Below are 17810 nucleotides of genomic sequence, written 5' to 3'. Positions count from 1 at the left end.
AAGCCGTGGTGAGAGCACCGATGTCCGCTCTCTTTGATTTCTGGTAAATTTTTAAATGCCGGAGAAATTCCTTCTAGATTATATACGTTTCTGAAAAGTAGACGCCTCAGATAGTGTGCCTTTTCCTGCCCCCTGCTATAGATGTAGCGCGCTCGACGTGTTATTTCACATAGTTGTATTACGAAACATTTAAGATCAGTTTCACCATCGAACCACTCGATACCGTGATAATTTCGCGAAAGCCAGTTGTTTTCTCGTCTCGATTTATCGGGTAAATCGTCTAAGGGATAGGGAGGCGTCATAATCCAGTGTCCGATGATTGGTGAGTTAATCGCAACGACAGCTACTTCTTTCGGAATAAACTTCTCGGCGGCATCGCGGAAACCCTGTATATCAATGACTATATCCATAGTTATGTCCAAGTACTCACTCTTTATTTTCAAACGAAGCGACGACGTTCGTGTCTCGAACAGGACTGAATCTGTTTCCGCTGCTTCACACGCCATTTAAGAAAACAGACGTGAGGGAAAAATGTGTGTAGTAGTAGTGGTGGGAGGCGGGGGTTTGGCGTTATAAAAGTCTAACCGGCAAAATCGACGATAATTTGTCGAGAGGAGTCTATTTCTAGAATGTTATCGAACTCTGCGTAAACGATACCATTAACGGTCGCGGTAAGCGCCTTTTCAAATTTCACTTCTAATCGCAAACTACCATGTTTCACGAGATTCCAATGTCCGGCGCAATGAGCGGACAAGTCGGGGGTAAGATCGAAAGCGAAAAGAGTGTAGCCCTGGCCATAATCCTCTCTACTTATAGAATTTCCCTCGTTCAAGAAATGAATACCGGTTCCCGAGAAGAGCGTCTGGTAGGCTTCGACGTAAAGGCCTTCGTCTTTCGAGAAGTTCGGTTGTAACGGTCTACTGGGAATTTGCATACCATCGGCATACAGAGAAAAGAAATTTATACCGTAGTTTTTGAAATTAAACGGATTCAGTTTTCTATCACCATTAAACGCTCTGTTATCGACAAAACCGACTATTACACGTTTTGGCAGTTGTCCGAGTATTACATTATCTATCGATTCCCCTACGAGTCCAGCGTGAATCGTAAATGTTTTAACCTCGACTTTTGTGAGAGGATATTTGGCGGTGGTTTTACTCAACATTCTCGCATGCGAGAGTAACACACCAGGGCTTATCTTTGCTCTTCTAACGAGCAGACTAGCGTCTAGAAGGCGTATTTTTGACAGTGAATTAGATTCCATAAGGCAAAACGAATCTTTCGAGCGAACGAGCCTCATTCTAACTTCCACCCCGTTGATTAAGAATTTATCCTGATTGAAAACGTCGCAGTGAAGATGGCCTATGAGATCTAGCGCCTGTTCGTCTCGAATGTAACGCGAGCGTCTCACGAGAGCCTGATTTGGGGTTTGCGACTCTAGGAGGGCGTCCATTAAACCTGGGGTATCCATATCCCACAGACAGCAGGTCAGATGGGAGTTTTTTGCGGGTGAAGAATAATTTAATAACGCCTCGATGTAAGCCCGATACGCGTAAGCGTTGTTTGGGGGCGACACGAGTTTTTGATTGAAATATATGTCGATTTGGTTGAACATGGAATGCAGTAAATGATTTACAGGACCTACTTTGAATTCGGGGGTGCCAACGGCGGTACCACCTCCTGCTAGGGGGGAAGATTCTACGCGTACGCGAAGGCTCAGCATGGTGTGCGTGAGATCTAGATAATCTTCTCCATGACCGGGTATGACGAATTCTATAGGCGCGTCGTCCGCGAGCGACGTTACGGATTTGTAATAAATCCATTGCGAACTCTCGATGCTGGTTTGTGTGAGTGGTAAAGAAAAGAGATCGAGTTCACTTTTTAAACACTCGTTTGAATGTGTATGAAGAAAGGACATGCTCCGTAAATTCCTAATTCACGCACTGATTAAGAGAATATGTCGGCTACACTACGTTTTTTGACTCGACGACGCCTCGTGGTGCCGGATGGCTTTTTGCTGTTGGTCTTTCTAGCCGCTGTGCGAATTTTCTTTTTTTTCGTTGTCTTTTTTTTCTTTGTGATTTTCCTTCGCACGCTGCTATTTTTCGACGATTTCTTTTTGCTCGTCTGACGATGAGGACGACGACACTTAGGAACCGCGATGCGTCTTTCGTGACTGAAGAAAGGAAACTGAAGCGCGGCTGTTTTCGCTGATACTTTATAACCTGTACCCTTCATCAAGCTAGTTATTTTTTCTTGGGCTTTTCTTTTGAGATTTCCACTCGATTCCTTGAAACGAGATTTGACCGCCTCCTTGAACGGTGTATTATTTTCAACATCCTCCATCACGCTAATGCCGGCGCGTAAAGCTTCTTTACCAACCGCTCGTACACCTTTACTCAGATAAGGAAGCGCCCTCCTGAATAATCCTCCGAGAAAACTACCGATTCCGTGTCCTCATTGATAGGGTGCTCCGACGAAAACTCGTGTGATTCCTTCACTCCGACCTCCGTTTTGTATATCGTAATATTCATGGTCCTCCGGTCTAGTCATAGCGTGCGGCTTTTCCGACTGATTTTTTCTTACTGGAAACGTCTAAAGTGCAACGTCACCGTCAGCGTTCCCGATTGGAATGGTATTCTTTTTCCGAATTGATTTTTTATATCTATTTCAATCCTACGAAAATACGTTTGTCGTAATGGTATATAATGCGGGACGGAGAAATGTTTCACTTGATTCGCTCCGTACGCGTAATAATGACCGTAATGCTGCAGCTCGACCGGTACTATTCGAAGAAGTGGAGTTTGCACATCGCCGGTTATATAAGGTTCACAAATATCACAATAAACAAAGAGTTTATCGGGAATACCGCGCAGCAATCCGTGTGGTTCGAGAGTATAGAAATTTCCAGCGCGCCCTCTTTGTTCTCTTTTAAACCCGAGTTTGATAAAAGGTGCTGTAAAAATATCTTTGGAATTAGGATTAGTTGCAGTAAATGTTGTATAGAATTCGATTTCACTAGTCGTTAGGACCCCACCGCAACCGAGTATTCGTAGAAGATTATCGGAAACGTTCATATGGTGAACCAGATTGCATTTATTTTCATCGCATGTAATCTCGAACAAGATTTTACCACCACTAGCGTCTTCTAGTGTCAAATTAATATGCGAATTCGCATTTTTGCACGCCGAATTAATAGCGGAGATAAGTTCCTCGATATTTTTGTAAATACCATTCGGTATTACTCCTTGCGTCGACGTTAACGTCGTCCCGCCTTTCCTCGTCTCGCGACCATTTTCAATATCGACGAATCTAATGACATTTTCACCGTGATTTATGTGTAAAAAAGTAGTGGGAAATTGGATCTCGTTAAGCGCGACTTCCCATTCGCCGTGTAAGTGTATAGGATGGGGTAATTCTGTAATGAAGGAAGTGGTTGCATTGTCCGGAAAATAACGCATACTACTATTGCTGGGAAGAATCAAGAGAAATTGATCCGTCCTCATTTCGAACAAGCGGGGTTAAACTCGAAGCAGGGATCCAAGAATCAAACTTGCTGGGATAACCACGCCAGCTAACCAGCACCTGTTTATTATTACCGCGACCCCGACTTCTTATCACACGATCGACGATAAACTCCTCTTCCTGCAAGTTTTTCTCAACCCGAGCCAATTCTTGTTCGTAAAAAATGCCGTCTATGACTTCTCCCGCTAAATCGCACAGCTCGTACACACGTGGTTTTCGCCAATCGAGTATACGGTGAATTCGAAATATCTCCTCGCTCCACCGTGCCTCGTATCCTTTCTCGAAGACGACTTTTGCTCTACTGATACGAACGAGATCACCGACGTGGTATTTAGCCTTTCGACGTTTCTCGTTCGCTTCGTCGTCGTTGCTCCTCCATTGGCGCGTTATATTTTCACGCGCGATACGTGCATTTTCTCTCGTAACGACATACGGTTGCATTCTGGTGCTCGAATGACGGGTGTGATTATAGGCGTTTACGATATTTTGCAAAACATCGATGTAGCGTCGCGTATTTTTATGCGTAAAATAACGCCACATTCGTTCTTTCAACGTTCTGTTAAAGCGCTCGACGATGGCGGCTTTGACATCCGGATTGCGGGCTACGCGAAAACAAATGTCATTTTCTTCCAAAAGCTTTTGTAGCGGTCGCCCGACAAATTCTTTACCCTTGTCCGTTTGTAGGTATACGGGTACGCGTCCGTTACTTCTCGAGAGCACGCACTGGAAAGCTCCCATTACGGAATTACTCGTCTTGTCGCGCAATGGTTCTACCCAGACGTATTTACTAAGTACATCGATAATCACGAGTAAATACGCATATCCGTCGTTGTAACTTTTGAGATTTCGGAGTTCGATCAAATCAGCCTCCCACAGATCGTCGATATTCGTTACGTTGTAATGCATTCGTGGAAATTTCCGTCGCAATGGACGATGCAGTGTGTACGCATCTTGCGCTTCGAGCCATCGCACGACATTGTTACGGGATAAATTCGCCGCGCGAAACAGATTATCGACAGCCGAATAACCGGCATAATGCGCGGGATCATAGTACAATTTTTCAAGACCCGTCATTCCAATTTATTCCAATCGAGCAGGCGTCTCGCTACCGGAGAATCCGTGTTTCTCTTAGGAGTGTAACTCGCCGTAGGACCGCTAAGTTTCGCGATATTTTGCGAAGAACCGACTGCTAATAATTTTTTATTTCTCACTAGTGTGGAGGGAATGTTCAAGTCGTGAAGTAACCGCGCGAACTGAACTCTTCCCACGGCTTTCACGGTTTTTCTATCGCGCATCGCCTCGTTTATCAGGTCTGAGATATTTGAATCTTTTACGACGTTACCGTCTATAGTCACGACTCCTTGCTCATCCCAGCTAATTCTACTCGACGATGTTTTATCGAGTAGGTGTTTCGTTAGTAAGCGAGCTTCGGCACGGTAAGATTTCGGTACGCTTTCCACTATTCTTCCGACGCTTTTCATCACCTCGAGACTTGTGTCGTGTTCTTTCGGGAAGCTTCTCGTACGACTAGAGTCCGGAACGAATGAGCCCGTGAGATAGTGCGCCGGTACTCCTTCACGTGTGTCCAACGCATTTTCGTCTTTTTCTTCTTCTTCTTCCTCGGCGTTACGCGTGTCGTCCTCTTGATTTCGTCGTCCTCGTGCTACTCGTACAAAGTGAAGATATCGCCAAAGAACCTCTTTGTACATCTTCCATCTCTCGGCTTCATCCTTCGGATAAGGTGAATTAAGAATTTGACTCAACTCCGCATCGAGTCTGGATAAAGGGGTCCCGGGAGTTCGCACGGAATTATTATTAGCGCTTTCGTTGTTCTCCGATGTGTTTTCCACCAGAGGTACACCGTCGGTAGTCGGCTGCGGATGATGTAATTGACGCTGCATTCTCTCGAGATTTTCCGTAGAAATTAAAACCATTTTTTTCGCTCTTTCCATAACGCTCAATATTATTTTCTCTCTTGTGTTTTAATCCGTCGCCCTGTCTATAATTCGCGAAAATAAGGCCTCTAATAAAGGAACGATGATATAGGATAAGAATCCACCTCGTTGTACCAATAGCTTTCTTTTATTCTTCCAATTTCCACGCTTTGACGCGATACGACGCAGCGCCGTTTTGTATTTGCTCAGACGATTTTTTTCGCGTCGTTCGAGCGCAACGTTACCATTGAGTGTGTTGAAAACGCATTCGCAAATACAGCGAATAAATTTTTCATCCGCGGTTCGCAGGAAGGAGGTGCGTTGATTTTTGTTCAGATGACACAATGCCTCTAGAAGACAAACATTTCTCTTTCCGATCGAACGTTTAGCGGTTTTCGTTGCACTGTCTGACGCTGCTACCGCTTCTTTCATCGTGTGAAAGTCTCTCGCAACTGACGTCACGCGAATGCAAGTACATACTTTTTATACGCTTGAGAATGATCTGCGCGGTACGTAGACGTAATGCAACGCATCGTCGGGAAAGATGTTTGTCCGAAATCGATATTTGTCCGGAGTCGATTGTTTCAGATCGAGTAATAAATATCCGTGAGGGCGTGAGGTTGCGTCAAAGTATGCTTCTTCTAGAAACTGGGTCATGGAAATTGGGTCATGGGGGTACACTTGTCGCGCGAGATGGCGAATTTGAGCGCGATCGCGCGGGTTCTTGAAGACGGCTATGTAGTTAGAATTAAGAGATATGTCGCGCTGTCCGCGTCCCTGGTGAAATAGATTTTGCGTGATGAGAATAACACTGAGATTCTTATGATGACTACCCTTTGTAAAAAGATCCACGATTACGTCGCACGAGGATGATTCTCTCATAAGATCGTCGATTATCACCAATTTTGGTGCGAGAGGATCGCAAGAATAATCGTCCGTTTGCGGTAGCCCTTCGCGAAACTCGATTATATTTTTCTTTATTTTACCCTCCCCTCTTCCATGTCCTCCCACTTTCTCTTTTGTTTTCGCAAACATGTATTGTAGTTGACGATATGCGTCTTGCCATTCGGCGTAATAAAATAAGACTCTTTCAAAAGAAACATCGGCCATTTCGGGTAAATATTTGAGAAAGGATTTTACAAAGACCGTTTTACCACAGCCGGTGGGACCGCTGACAATAGCCGTCCAGGGATGTTTCCAGCGTACGTCCATCTTGTGAAATGAACACCGCTCGTGTCTTCACTAACATAAAAAAAGCCGTGTAACGGTACGATGAAGTAAGCTTACCATCGCGGCAGGGGGCACTCCGCGGCGGAGGTGCGCGCGCGCCAGCGTACTTCGCGGCGGTCTTTTACGAGCTGATTCAGACCGGAGAAGCTGGACAAGCGTAAATGCTGAACAAGCGGAATTGCTCGCGTCAGCGCCTGCGCGCGCGGGGGAGTGAGTTCATGAGCTTATGATACTCCCCCACGATGAAAAGCTGCTTTCCACAGAAAGAATTGGGCAAAAATAGTCGTTTTACGTAAATGTATGTGGGGAGAGAGAGAGAGAAAGGGGAAAATAAACTTGGAGAAAAATCATTGGAGAATTATTTTTTCAGAATATAAATACAAAGCAAAAACGATATAAAATATAAACAATTTTATTATTTCTTAAATCTTTACATGACTTTTTTCTATAATTTTATCATTTTCTTAGCCTATTCTTATTCTATTTTTACAACACAATTTTTATTTACTTTTTACAAAAAAATTTATAAACTTTACATATATGGGGAAAACATGCGTGTAATTATTTAAATAATAAAATAGAGCGAAGGAACAGCATCGTGAAATAACAATTAGCGTTCGGATAAATATCCATAAGGGACGGAACAACGACTGTCGAGAAATCTACGTTTTAGCAACACGGGTGTGCAAGCTTTCACTTCGTCGCGTGTTATTATTTCGTGAAAGGCTGTACGTCGAATTGCTCTGAAACGTAGATTTATCGAACGCGATTCCGTTGCCGACTCCGTCCCTTCCTCCTCCTCCTCTTGACCTTCTCGCTCTTTACGTAATAATAATTCCCTAATACTATTAAAATTAACTAAGCGTGAGTTTTCGAAATTTAGAGTTATGCCCTTTACTTTGCAAACTTCTCGCGTTTGCCCTTCCGCTGTGCGAACCACGTATGCGTAAAATTTCGGACCACTCGATACAAACGCCTCGATATAGCTACCGCGACCATAGCTTTCGAGTTCGTCCGTCATATCGCCTAGGAAATTACCTTTACGCACTTCGTATTCATTGGAGACACCGCTGCTCACGTAAATACACGAGTCGGTATCGTAATATAAAACGCGACGATCCAATTTATCTAAATATTCGTATAATACAAGACGCGCCTGTGCCGTCGTGAAAGCCGCTATAACCACGTTAGTACGAGGCGAGGGTACGTCCAGCTCTTCTCGCAGTCGCCACGAAACATACATCACTTCTTCGTTTACGGGTAATATTTCGATTATCTCATGCTGAGGACTCGTAAGTAAACTCGCTAAACGCTGTTGAGTTTTCACGATCTCGGTATTCGGCAGGTTGGATCGTTGACCAAATTTCCCCCAAAAAGAATTTAAACATAGCTTCGCGACCGAGCGCAAACCAGGATTTTTCGCGATGTTTTGCTTATCGAGAACGACACCCTCGGTTTTCTCGTAGTCGCGAAGATATTGTTCTTTAGACACGTCATCCTCACACTCGCTCGGCCATCCGCTGGCTTCTTGTTTCAATTTTAAAAATGTGTTTATATATTCCGTGAATAATCCACCCTGCTGTGTATCGGGATCGTAGCGAGCTGTGGTGTATTGCCAAATCTCACAAACCCTCGTTACGAGATAACCTTTGTTATGGCTTTGCGCAATTCAAGCGATACCCACGTACCCTCGAATTCTCGCTCGGACGGTTCGTGGGTACATTCTTCGTGTGAAAATGTTTCGCAACAACTGCGACACAACGCGAATAGCAGCTTTCCACGCACGCGATAGGGTAATACGGGGTGAAAGAGATCGCTCGGAGGGAGTACCCTGCAACGCACGAGACCTTCGACGGAATCAAAATTGTAACACGGTCCTATGCCAATTAGAGTCGAGCATTCCTCCGCGACGTACACCGTGGGATGTCCGATCGGGAAAACCCCGATCTTCAGTACGTACGGGTACAGAGAACACACATCCACGTAACGTATCTTCTCCGTATCCGTAATCTCGTACCGCGTCACGATGTTCCCCGTACGTCCACCGTAGAACGCATCGCGCGGGTTGAGCGGCTCAATTTCTATCATTGGGTAATTTTGTAAAAATTCACGCATTTCCCTATTTTCCATCATTTCGCGATCAAAGACGCATTCCCACTTCTCTATCACCGAGTACCCCCGTCTTCGAAGACGATACGTTGTTGCGATGGTGCGCTCATAACGCAAATCAATCGTATCGCCGCGTTCGTTGTTTACCGTTAGTTCCCTATCGCGATTAATCTTAAAACACGACGGACATCCGTGCCAAAAACAACCGTGGAATTGCAACACGTGATAGTGTGTTATACCGTTTTCCACCGACTCGTAATAACCATCGACTAGCGTGCCGTCTTGCAGACGATATTCCCGAGTGCGTCCTGCGTGGGTGATGTTATGTCCGAGCTCGCGCTCCTTCCACACCAGCCACTGAAGCGCCTTCCGCGATTGGGTATTCGCGCGTCTGTACCCGCCCGGTGGAATTATTCCAATTTCTCTTTCACGTAAAAAGTTTTTTCTAAAAACCCTCATACACGTGGAAGCGATGGTTGTGCATTCCTCGAACGGACACACGCGACCGCACTTCAAGAAAATCTTTCTGAAAGACATACACGCGCGTCTCAGAATATTCACGTCGTTGCGACAGTAACGCAATATCTCGCATTCGAAATCAAACACATAATTCGTACGAATCATTTCCGCGTGCCACGCTAAAAACTTTTCTCGCTCGTTCGTATTCATACTATCGGGTGAATAATATCGAATATCCGGCAACGGACCGACATATGACTGATTATCGTTGGTATTAAATAAATGCGGAAAAATGCCTTTGTCCGAAGTATTCATCAGGCCAAAAGCCTTCGGTAACTCCGATAAACGCATTGGCATATAATTAATACTATCGATAAATTTCGTATGTCCCACTGTTAGTACTACAATTTTCGTCCCGTTTAAGATTACCCGCGGTTCTAAGGCGGTTCCGCTCTCAACAATATAACGTAGGATAAATTGCGCATCGAATGCTTTCGCGTTATGAGCTATACAAATTATGTGTTTAAAATATTTAGTCGGACGTGTCGCGAAATTTACAAACTCCTTTACAGGATCACGACGAAATATGTATTCACGAATACCGCACCACCGACAGCGCACCGAAGTATCCTCAATCTCGGCACACGTTTCGCAAATCTGCTGCGCGACGCAAAGTGTAGGTACGTGAATATTTACACTCGCGGTACCTTGAAGCGTGTCATCCTGTCGCGTCTCGAAATCGTAAAACACGAATGCGACGCGACTTTCTGTTTTAAGTACGCACTCACCCGCGTTTTGTTGTTGCTCTCCTCCCTCTCCCAAAATATGCTCCGTGTCGTTAGTACGGAAATTAGCTTTGTGAGGGAGAGGAAGCATGTGACAAAGATGATTCAACGGTTGGGCAGAACGACACGTTGAACAGTAAGTCACGTCGCATTCGTGTTGTCTATTACGCTCGATTAAACGACCGCATTCTTCGCAAAAACATACGGTGTTGCAAACGCTACGAGACGATTGCCCATCGTATGATTTTTGCGCACGATGATGCTCAAGACACGCGTGATTGAAAAATTCGCGATTACAATTTTCGCAATGAATACGCTCCGCGTCGAATCGCTCGCACGAAGGTACCGCGTAACACCGAGGGCATTTATTTGAGCATCGGTGTCCCCCTACATCGCTGCGGTAACCGACGTTACACGGTACACAATAACCTCGGCTACCCGCGGCGGCTCTTAAATTTAAAATAACGCTGTAATGTCGTAATTCAGCGTGATGTAATAGGTTTAAACACGCGACCGGTTCGCGATGTAGTGAGGCTAGTATCGCATTTCCATTAAATAAGACTTTACCCCCGTGACCAAAAGTTTCCGCGCTATAAACCATTATCGCGATGTTTTCCGCGGCTAAATATTGCTGAAAATGCTCGATTTCGCGAATACCGCAACCCTCTTCTGGAATTGTAATATCGACTTTCCTCGTTAAATCACGTGCCAACTCACGTTGTAACGAGGAATGACGGTATCTCACGGCGTTCCATCTTTCTTGTAGGCTACCCGTACGTAAATTACCACGTTCATTGTAAATTTGCGCCGTTACGAGTGCGCGAGGAAAACATAAGTTATTCGAGTTAGATATCGTTAAAATCGAGCGTTTACCAGCGATATCAAGCGCATTACCCGCACGACCCGTAGGAGGAGTGACACGGTAAACGTGGATATTGAATTCTTGCGCTACGTTCAAGCCCCCGGAGCTTTGAGCTAACGAACTCACGAGGTTCCAGATATTCTCGTGAGTCAAATCACGAGATGGTCGGAACGAAATACCCGCGGGCCCGTGTGAAAGATTCGGGGAATCGAAACTAAGTCCGATGTAATCACTGGGAACACAGGAAAGTACCGCGTACGCGTGAAGCTCGCGAAACGCGTTTTCTAACCACGCGTAAACCTCCTCCCCCTCTGGTAATGATCGAAGGCGAAAACCAGCCTCTCTCCCTACTACACCGAAATTTCTAAACTCACGCACGTTTTCCCTTATTAAATCTAAATAATTAAAATTATCCCCGTTATGATTCGCGATCTGTTCCGGCGCACCAACCTGATTCTCCAGAAACAACGCTTCCTCATCCTCTTCTCTCTCCAGTCTCCCCTCCCCACGAACTCCTATCTCGTTGTCGTCGGTTTCTTCGGCTTGATTTTCCGTCGACTGCTGCTGCTGCTGCGTGTTTTCTTCCATTCCTCCCCCTCCTCCACCAAACTGAACTGGAAAAATCGAAAACAAACGAATTAGTTTATCTTTAAAATTATTGTTTTTACACTTCCATACTCGAATTTTACGCGTTGTTAAAATTAAAAATAGTATTACATTTCATATTAAATTCTCTCACCTTTATACAGGATTATTCTCTTTCTTGTTCACCGTTGATCGTGTTGATCATTGATCACTAATATTCCGGCGAGTAAGAAATTTCCGGGAAAACAATTCCTAAAAATTTCGTCCGGTTAGAATAAAGGTATTCGAGTATGAAAGCGTTATCTATGCAAACATGTATAATTGTATTTACCTCTTTCCCTCAAAAGTTCCTCTAGAGTCTGTTCTTCCGTTCCACTCAGCTCCTCCCCCATATCTTCCTCTTGTACCTCATCATCATCATCATCCTCATCCTCCTCCTTCTCCGAATCTTCTATTATTATTGTATTTTCACCTTCTTGGTTAAACTCTAAAAAATTCACCATTGTTTTTTAGCGGATAAAAAATTTTTATCCATTTTCTTACTGCGATAAATTTCTCATTACTCACCTGGTGAAAAAATCTCTTCCTCGTCAAATGAACTCACTTTGTGAGTTCCAACTTCTTCTTCCTCGCTCTCGCTATCCAAGTTAACGAGAGGTGGCTCAGGTGTGAGCTCGATACGTGCACGCCCTAAAAACATTTAATATTTCATTATTTTAAAAAAATTTACCAATATGAAATGCTTATTTTTCACAAAAGAATGTGTGATAAGACTCACGTGAGGGTCCGGCTTCGGGTGAAGTATCAGCCCGTCGCCTTATTCCGTGAGGAGGAGTATACTCTTCAGGGCGTGCAATACGTTGCACTCCTCTCACCCCCGCGATCCTGCGAGGCGATGCGTTCCGATGTTCTACTCCTAAAAGATTTTACTCTCTCTCTCTCTCTCTCTTTTAATTTTTGAAAATTATATATACATATATATATAATAAAAATTGAAATATAAACTCACCGTTTTCACTCGCTTCCGAAATCGATCGATGAAAATAAAATAATAGAAAAGCTATATGCCCACCCGCATCCTCCACTTCTCCATCACCGAAAATACTTCTCATTTCGATAATTTCACCCGCGTAGATTACAAGTCTCTAATAGGAGGCAAAATGCCCCAAGCGAAATAGCACCGCTAGCACTGCACTAGGACACACCCCCGCAAATTTCGCAAACACTTCAAAATTTTTTTCATCGTTGTCTGATAACAGCGATAAATATCTGCTCACATCGAGTCCGCACAAAGCGCGTGACAGTAGTAAGCATGTCTCGACGGTTTTTCTTAAATTCTCAACCATTTTCGCGTACTCAAGATAATCTCGCCCAAATTCACGATACGAAGAAACACGACGCATGTTGTCCACTACACTGAGAATTTTGAAATGCGATTTTTCTCCGTCTCAAACCTCCTATTTATACCTTCAGTCGGATCAAAAAAATCAATCGGTTTCAAGTTGTACATCTTTCACAAAGATTTCCGCACATTGGCGGCAACTTTACAAAATGTATATTACTTTAGTGTTCGAAGGGTTTATCAGACAAAAAATACCCTTCGGACGATGTCGATATTCTTTTCCTATAACTTTTTATAATTGAGAGTTAGTACGTGAGCAAAACTTAATTTTGAAAACTCACAGTAATAAACTTTCACGTGTAATATAAAAAGGTTTACATTTGCTTACCCTATTGTAAATTGCTTCTTTTTTTAACGGTACGGATATTTCCGATCTTTTTTTTGTCTAACCCTTTAGATCCCATATGTTTAAAATGTAATTTTTCCAGGGTCCAAGTGTAAATAAATAGTTTTATGGGATTGGAGATTTATAGTTTTAGAGCTTTTTAGGATGAAAGCTCGTAAAAATTCCGTTGACTGCAATATTTTAATTTTTTCTCATTCCTCAGTCCTCAGTTTCTCTTCCTTTTGTACCCTTTGATTTTTTTCCGAATAACTGTAATGCGAGACTGTGCAGGATGTAACAGCGCACGAACCGATGTCCTTACTCCTTCTTTTATCAACGGTCGTTTTTAAGAGAGTTCGAGAAAATGTAGAAGCAATAAACATCGTATCCAATCAGATGACTCAAAATTTTTATGCGCACGCATTTTCCCACTACTTTTCCGATTTTCTACTCCATGCGATTGGGAAAATTTTAATCATTCGTTTTCTGACATTCGAACGTGCGGGTTCAGCAGCAGCAGCAGCAGTAACAACAGCAGCAACAATAAAGAAGATACAGCATTTTTGTATTTCATTTTGTGTCTACGTGAAAACTAGTATCATGAGTAAACGCAAAGAAATTTTAAATTCTGAACATCACGAAGTGCGCGGTGACGTTTCCGGAGCAAGATACTTCAATGGAGAAAAATTTGAGCAAAATTATATGATGTTAGCCAACACCACTTACGGACTCAATTCCTCATATACGAAAAAAATTCATGTTGGGTTGCAAACTTCAATCAACGATGACGAGTTTGATTTCCAACCCGCTGTTAAATTTACTTCCAAGGGAGCCGAGGGTATTTGCTTCAACATGGTGGAGTGGCAGCAATTTCAAGAAAACATGGAACTTATGACTGATTATTTAAATGGAAATAGTGTTAAGTCTAACTCTATTATTATCAAGAAGATAATTATAAATTTCACCACCACCTATGGAGCAAGAGCCCTGCTATTGAAATATCAGGAGCAAGAAGAGCCTTCTTCGGGAAGTAACTTGGCTGCAGAAGAAATCATCCATACTCCGAAGAAACCACGAACATATTCCTACGCAATAGCAATGCAAAAGACTACTTTTCTCGGACTGGAAAACTTACTCGATTGCGTAAACGCTAATTTAAATCAGTTAAATATAATCGCAAACAGTGTTAATGATTGCTCTAAATATCTTATTAATGAAATACAGGTAAATTTACCCAACAAGAACTTCATCGAAAGTAACATTGTAAAACACACACTATAAACACTAATTGTCACAATATTCAACATAATGTACGTTTGCAACTAAAAGATTTAACATTTCTCGATACGTACTTTGAAATAATATTTTTAGAATTAATTGCATTTTACTTCAATCAAATTGTACGGATAATCAAGTTGCAGCGAAAATTGTAATCTATACGAACGTACATTTTTCTTGCATATATGGATTTGTTTATGACTCTCTGAATACTCTCCAAATAAATAAAATATTTTTGTCTATAACGTTCAACCATGTACTTTTAAGAAAAATTGTTGCAAATAAACATATTTTTGTATTCCATTTCCTGCATTCGTTTCCTTCCCTTTTCGCATGTTCCTGTACGCTCTACTCGCCATCGTCAATTCTTACAGCACGTTCAATCTGCGAAAACGGGTGGCTGACGCTCACCCCGTTCACGCAATATCGCGCGCTCGACCCCTTAACCATCACACCAAATATCAAACTAAAAGTCGCATGATCATTCGTCGCTGCGACGTCATTCTTTTGTTCGCTATACGTGTCAGAGAGTCCGGGGTACCTCATATAGATGCGGTCCCAGTATAAATGCGCCCCTTCCCTTTGCAGACTAGAGGCGACTGTGTGACGTCGTTTGTTTACATGTCCCATACCTGCCAGAGAGTCCGGGGTACCTCATATAGACGCGGCCCCAGCACATATACATCCCTTCCCTTCGCAGACTAGAGGCGACTGTGTGACGTCGTTTGTTTACATGCTCCATACCTGCCAGAGAGTCCGGGGTACCTCGTATAGACGCGGCCCCAACATATATACATCCCTTCCCTTCGCAGACTAGAGGCGACTGTGTGACGTCGTTTGTTTACATGCTCCATACCTGCCAGAGAGTCCGAGGTACCTCATATAGACGCGGCCCCAACATATATACATCCCTTCCCTTCGCAGACTAGAGGCGACTGTGCGACGCCGTTTGTTTACATGTTCCATACCTGCCAGAGAGTCTGGGGTACATCATATAGACGCGGTCCCAGCATATATACATCCCTTCCCTGCCAGGTCCCATAGCCATAAATAAGACGCACCATTTTACTATCATTAGATGTATAGGTAGCCCAGCAGACTAGGACCAGGACTAGAAATCCAGCGATCCAGGTTCGAACCCAGCTTGGATTTTCTCAATTCCGAAAAATAAAAATCACTTGTCAACAGCCGCCATCTTGTAGACGTCCACCATGTTGGACCCACTGCCGCCATCTTTTCCCCCTCCCCTCCCTGTGACGTCATTTGTTTTGACGCCAGACCAAATGTAGGTCAGTGAGTCAAATATGGGGTAGGTGGTGGGGGTTTGTTGTAACGCCCCATACCTGCCATATACTACTTTTAATAAATTTTTTAAAATTTTAATAAATAGGGAGAAGAATCCACTCATAATTAAATAGTGCCGCTCCTAACGCTCGGCGGCGTTGATCCTAGCGGCTGCAGCGAGCGCGGTGTGGAGAAGAAAGAAGGCGTATACCGCGGAAATCGGCAGAAATGTTCAACAAATTCCGAGAACTGTGCTAGGAGATTGTTTTATAAAACTATAATCTCTCTCAGGACTGTCGATGATATATATATACTGTGAGTCACAAAATTATTCGCTCAGTCGAGAATGCAACAAAGATGAATGAAATAATGAGACAACAAAGGACTTTTTGAAATTTTTTAATTTGGAAAAACATAATTTACAGTTCAATATAACAAAATTGTAAAAAAATTTGGAACATTGTGGTTTATAATTACAGAAAAACAGGTTATAACAATTCTTTACACGTTTCCACGTCACAAAATTATTCGCTTATTTTGTAGAAATTATTATTTTAATAAAATTTATACTTAGTGGGATACCCTTTTTGTTTTATAGCTTCGGCAAGTCTTTTTGGCATCGATCCTACTATTTTTTTCAAATAATCGCTGTCTATTTTTTGCCATTCCTTTTGTAATCTATTTTGCAACTCAGTTTTGCTTGTAATAGAATGTTTGCGAATTTTTTCCGTAGTACTCTTCGAACTGTTTCGTGGGAAACTTCTTTTTCAGAGAAATTTTGAAGAAGTGAGTTTATTCGGGGAGCACTTATCTTCGGATTTTCTTTAACTTTCCTAACTACAAACGCTCTTCTGAGGAATTTAATAATTTCTTTCTACCACGGCCTGTTTTATTTTCTATTCGTCCTTCTTCTTCGTATTGTTTAATAACGTATCGCGCCGTCAAATAACTTTTACAAACAATACTTCCAATTTCTCTTAAAGATTTACTATTTTTTCAATAAAAAATAATTAATTTCCTAACTTCAAGATTTGTTTCTTTACTTTTTCTGCCCATGATAATAAATTATTGAAACGAGAAGTTAAAAATTGAAATCGATGCTTACTGAATGCTTTTCTATGTTATACTGACTATCTTAAGCAACAATCAGAAATAAATACCCATCGAAGTTAGTAGACTGCATTTGTTTTAGTCGATTCATAGCGTGAGCGAACAATTTTGTGACGTGAAATCGTGTAAAGAATTGTTATGACCTGCTTTTCTGTAATTTATAACCACAATGTTTCAAATTTTTTTTACGATTCTGTTATATTGAACTGTAAATTATGAATTTCCAAATTAAAAAATTTTAAAAAGTCTTTTGTTGTCTCATTATTTCATTCATTTTTGTTGCATATTTTTATTTATCAATCTTTTATAAATAACATTTTTTTAATAATTTTTGACAATATCTGATTTATAAAGGATTGGTAAATACACAATTTTTAAAAAGAGCAATTTTTAGGGTAGTCATATTTTAAAAAATAAACAAGTATTCGATCCGACCAATATAGTTTCAAGTTTTATGACACGGTTTTTTTCAATTGATATACAATATTTGTTTTAGAAAAAATTAAAGTCTTCCAGAACAAGCACACAAAATTTTGTGTATGTGTAGTGTTAAGAATATAGAATTAGATTTTAAAACTTAATTGTTAAATGAAACTTTGTGCGGTGCACACTTGCTTGCGGCGGTTCATGACTATAGTCCTCCCAAATTATAAATAAAAAGATTATTTTTACTGTCTAGCTTGCATTCGTGTTTAATATGTATTTTTACATCTATTATAGTTTACGTGTAAACGCCCAACCCTGGCTTTTAATATTCAAAATAAGTTATTGGTCATTACTGTATGAAATATCTATAAGAGTTTATCATCTTTTTAAATATTAACAAAAATGCAATACTTTATTTACACATACGCACGCGCACACACACACACACACACACACACACACACACACACACACAAAATTATAGAAGTAATTTATT

At 42.0% G+C, this 17810-nt stretch overlaps 2 protein-coding genes and 1 pseudogene across 2 annotated transcripts; all 3 read right to left on the bottom strand.

The window, feature by feature from the left end:
* Window positions 1-580: 580 nt before the first annotated feature.
* Window positions 581-1918, bottom strand: LOC136999297 (uncharacterized protein F54H12.2-like). Its single transcript, XM_067352934.1, has one exon. The coding sequence runs from the start codon at window positions 1916-1918 to the stop codon at window positions 581-583; it is 1338 nt and encodes a 445-aa protein (XP_067209035.1).
* Window positions 1919-3465: 1547 nt separating this feature from the next.
* On the bottom strand, window positions 3466-4599 carry LOC136999296 (uncharacterized). Its single transcript, XM_067352933.1, has one exon. The coding sequence runs from the start codon at window positions 4597-4599 to the stop codon at window positions 3466-3468; it is 1134 nt and encodes a 377-aa protein (XP_067209034.1).
* A 2323-nt stretch (window positions 4600-6922) lies between these two features.
* Window positions 6923-11635, bottom strand: LOC136999295 (uncharacterized; annotated as a pseudogene).
* Window positions 11636-17810: the final 6175 nt, after the last annotated feature.

Source organism: Linepithema humile, chromosome 4, assembly GCF_040581485.1.
Source record: "Linepithema humile isolate Giens D197 chromosome 4, Lhum_UNIL_v1.0, whole genome shotgun sequence".
Taxonomy (NCBI): domain Eukaryota; kingdom Metazoa; phylum Arthropoda; class Insecta; order Hymenoptera; family Formicidae; genus Linepithema; species Linepithema humile.
The sequence above is the reverse complement of the archived record's forward strand: the minus strand, read 5'-3'. Positions and strand labels throughout refer to the sequence as shown.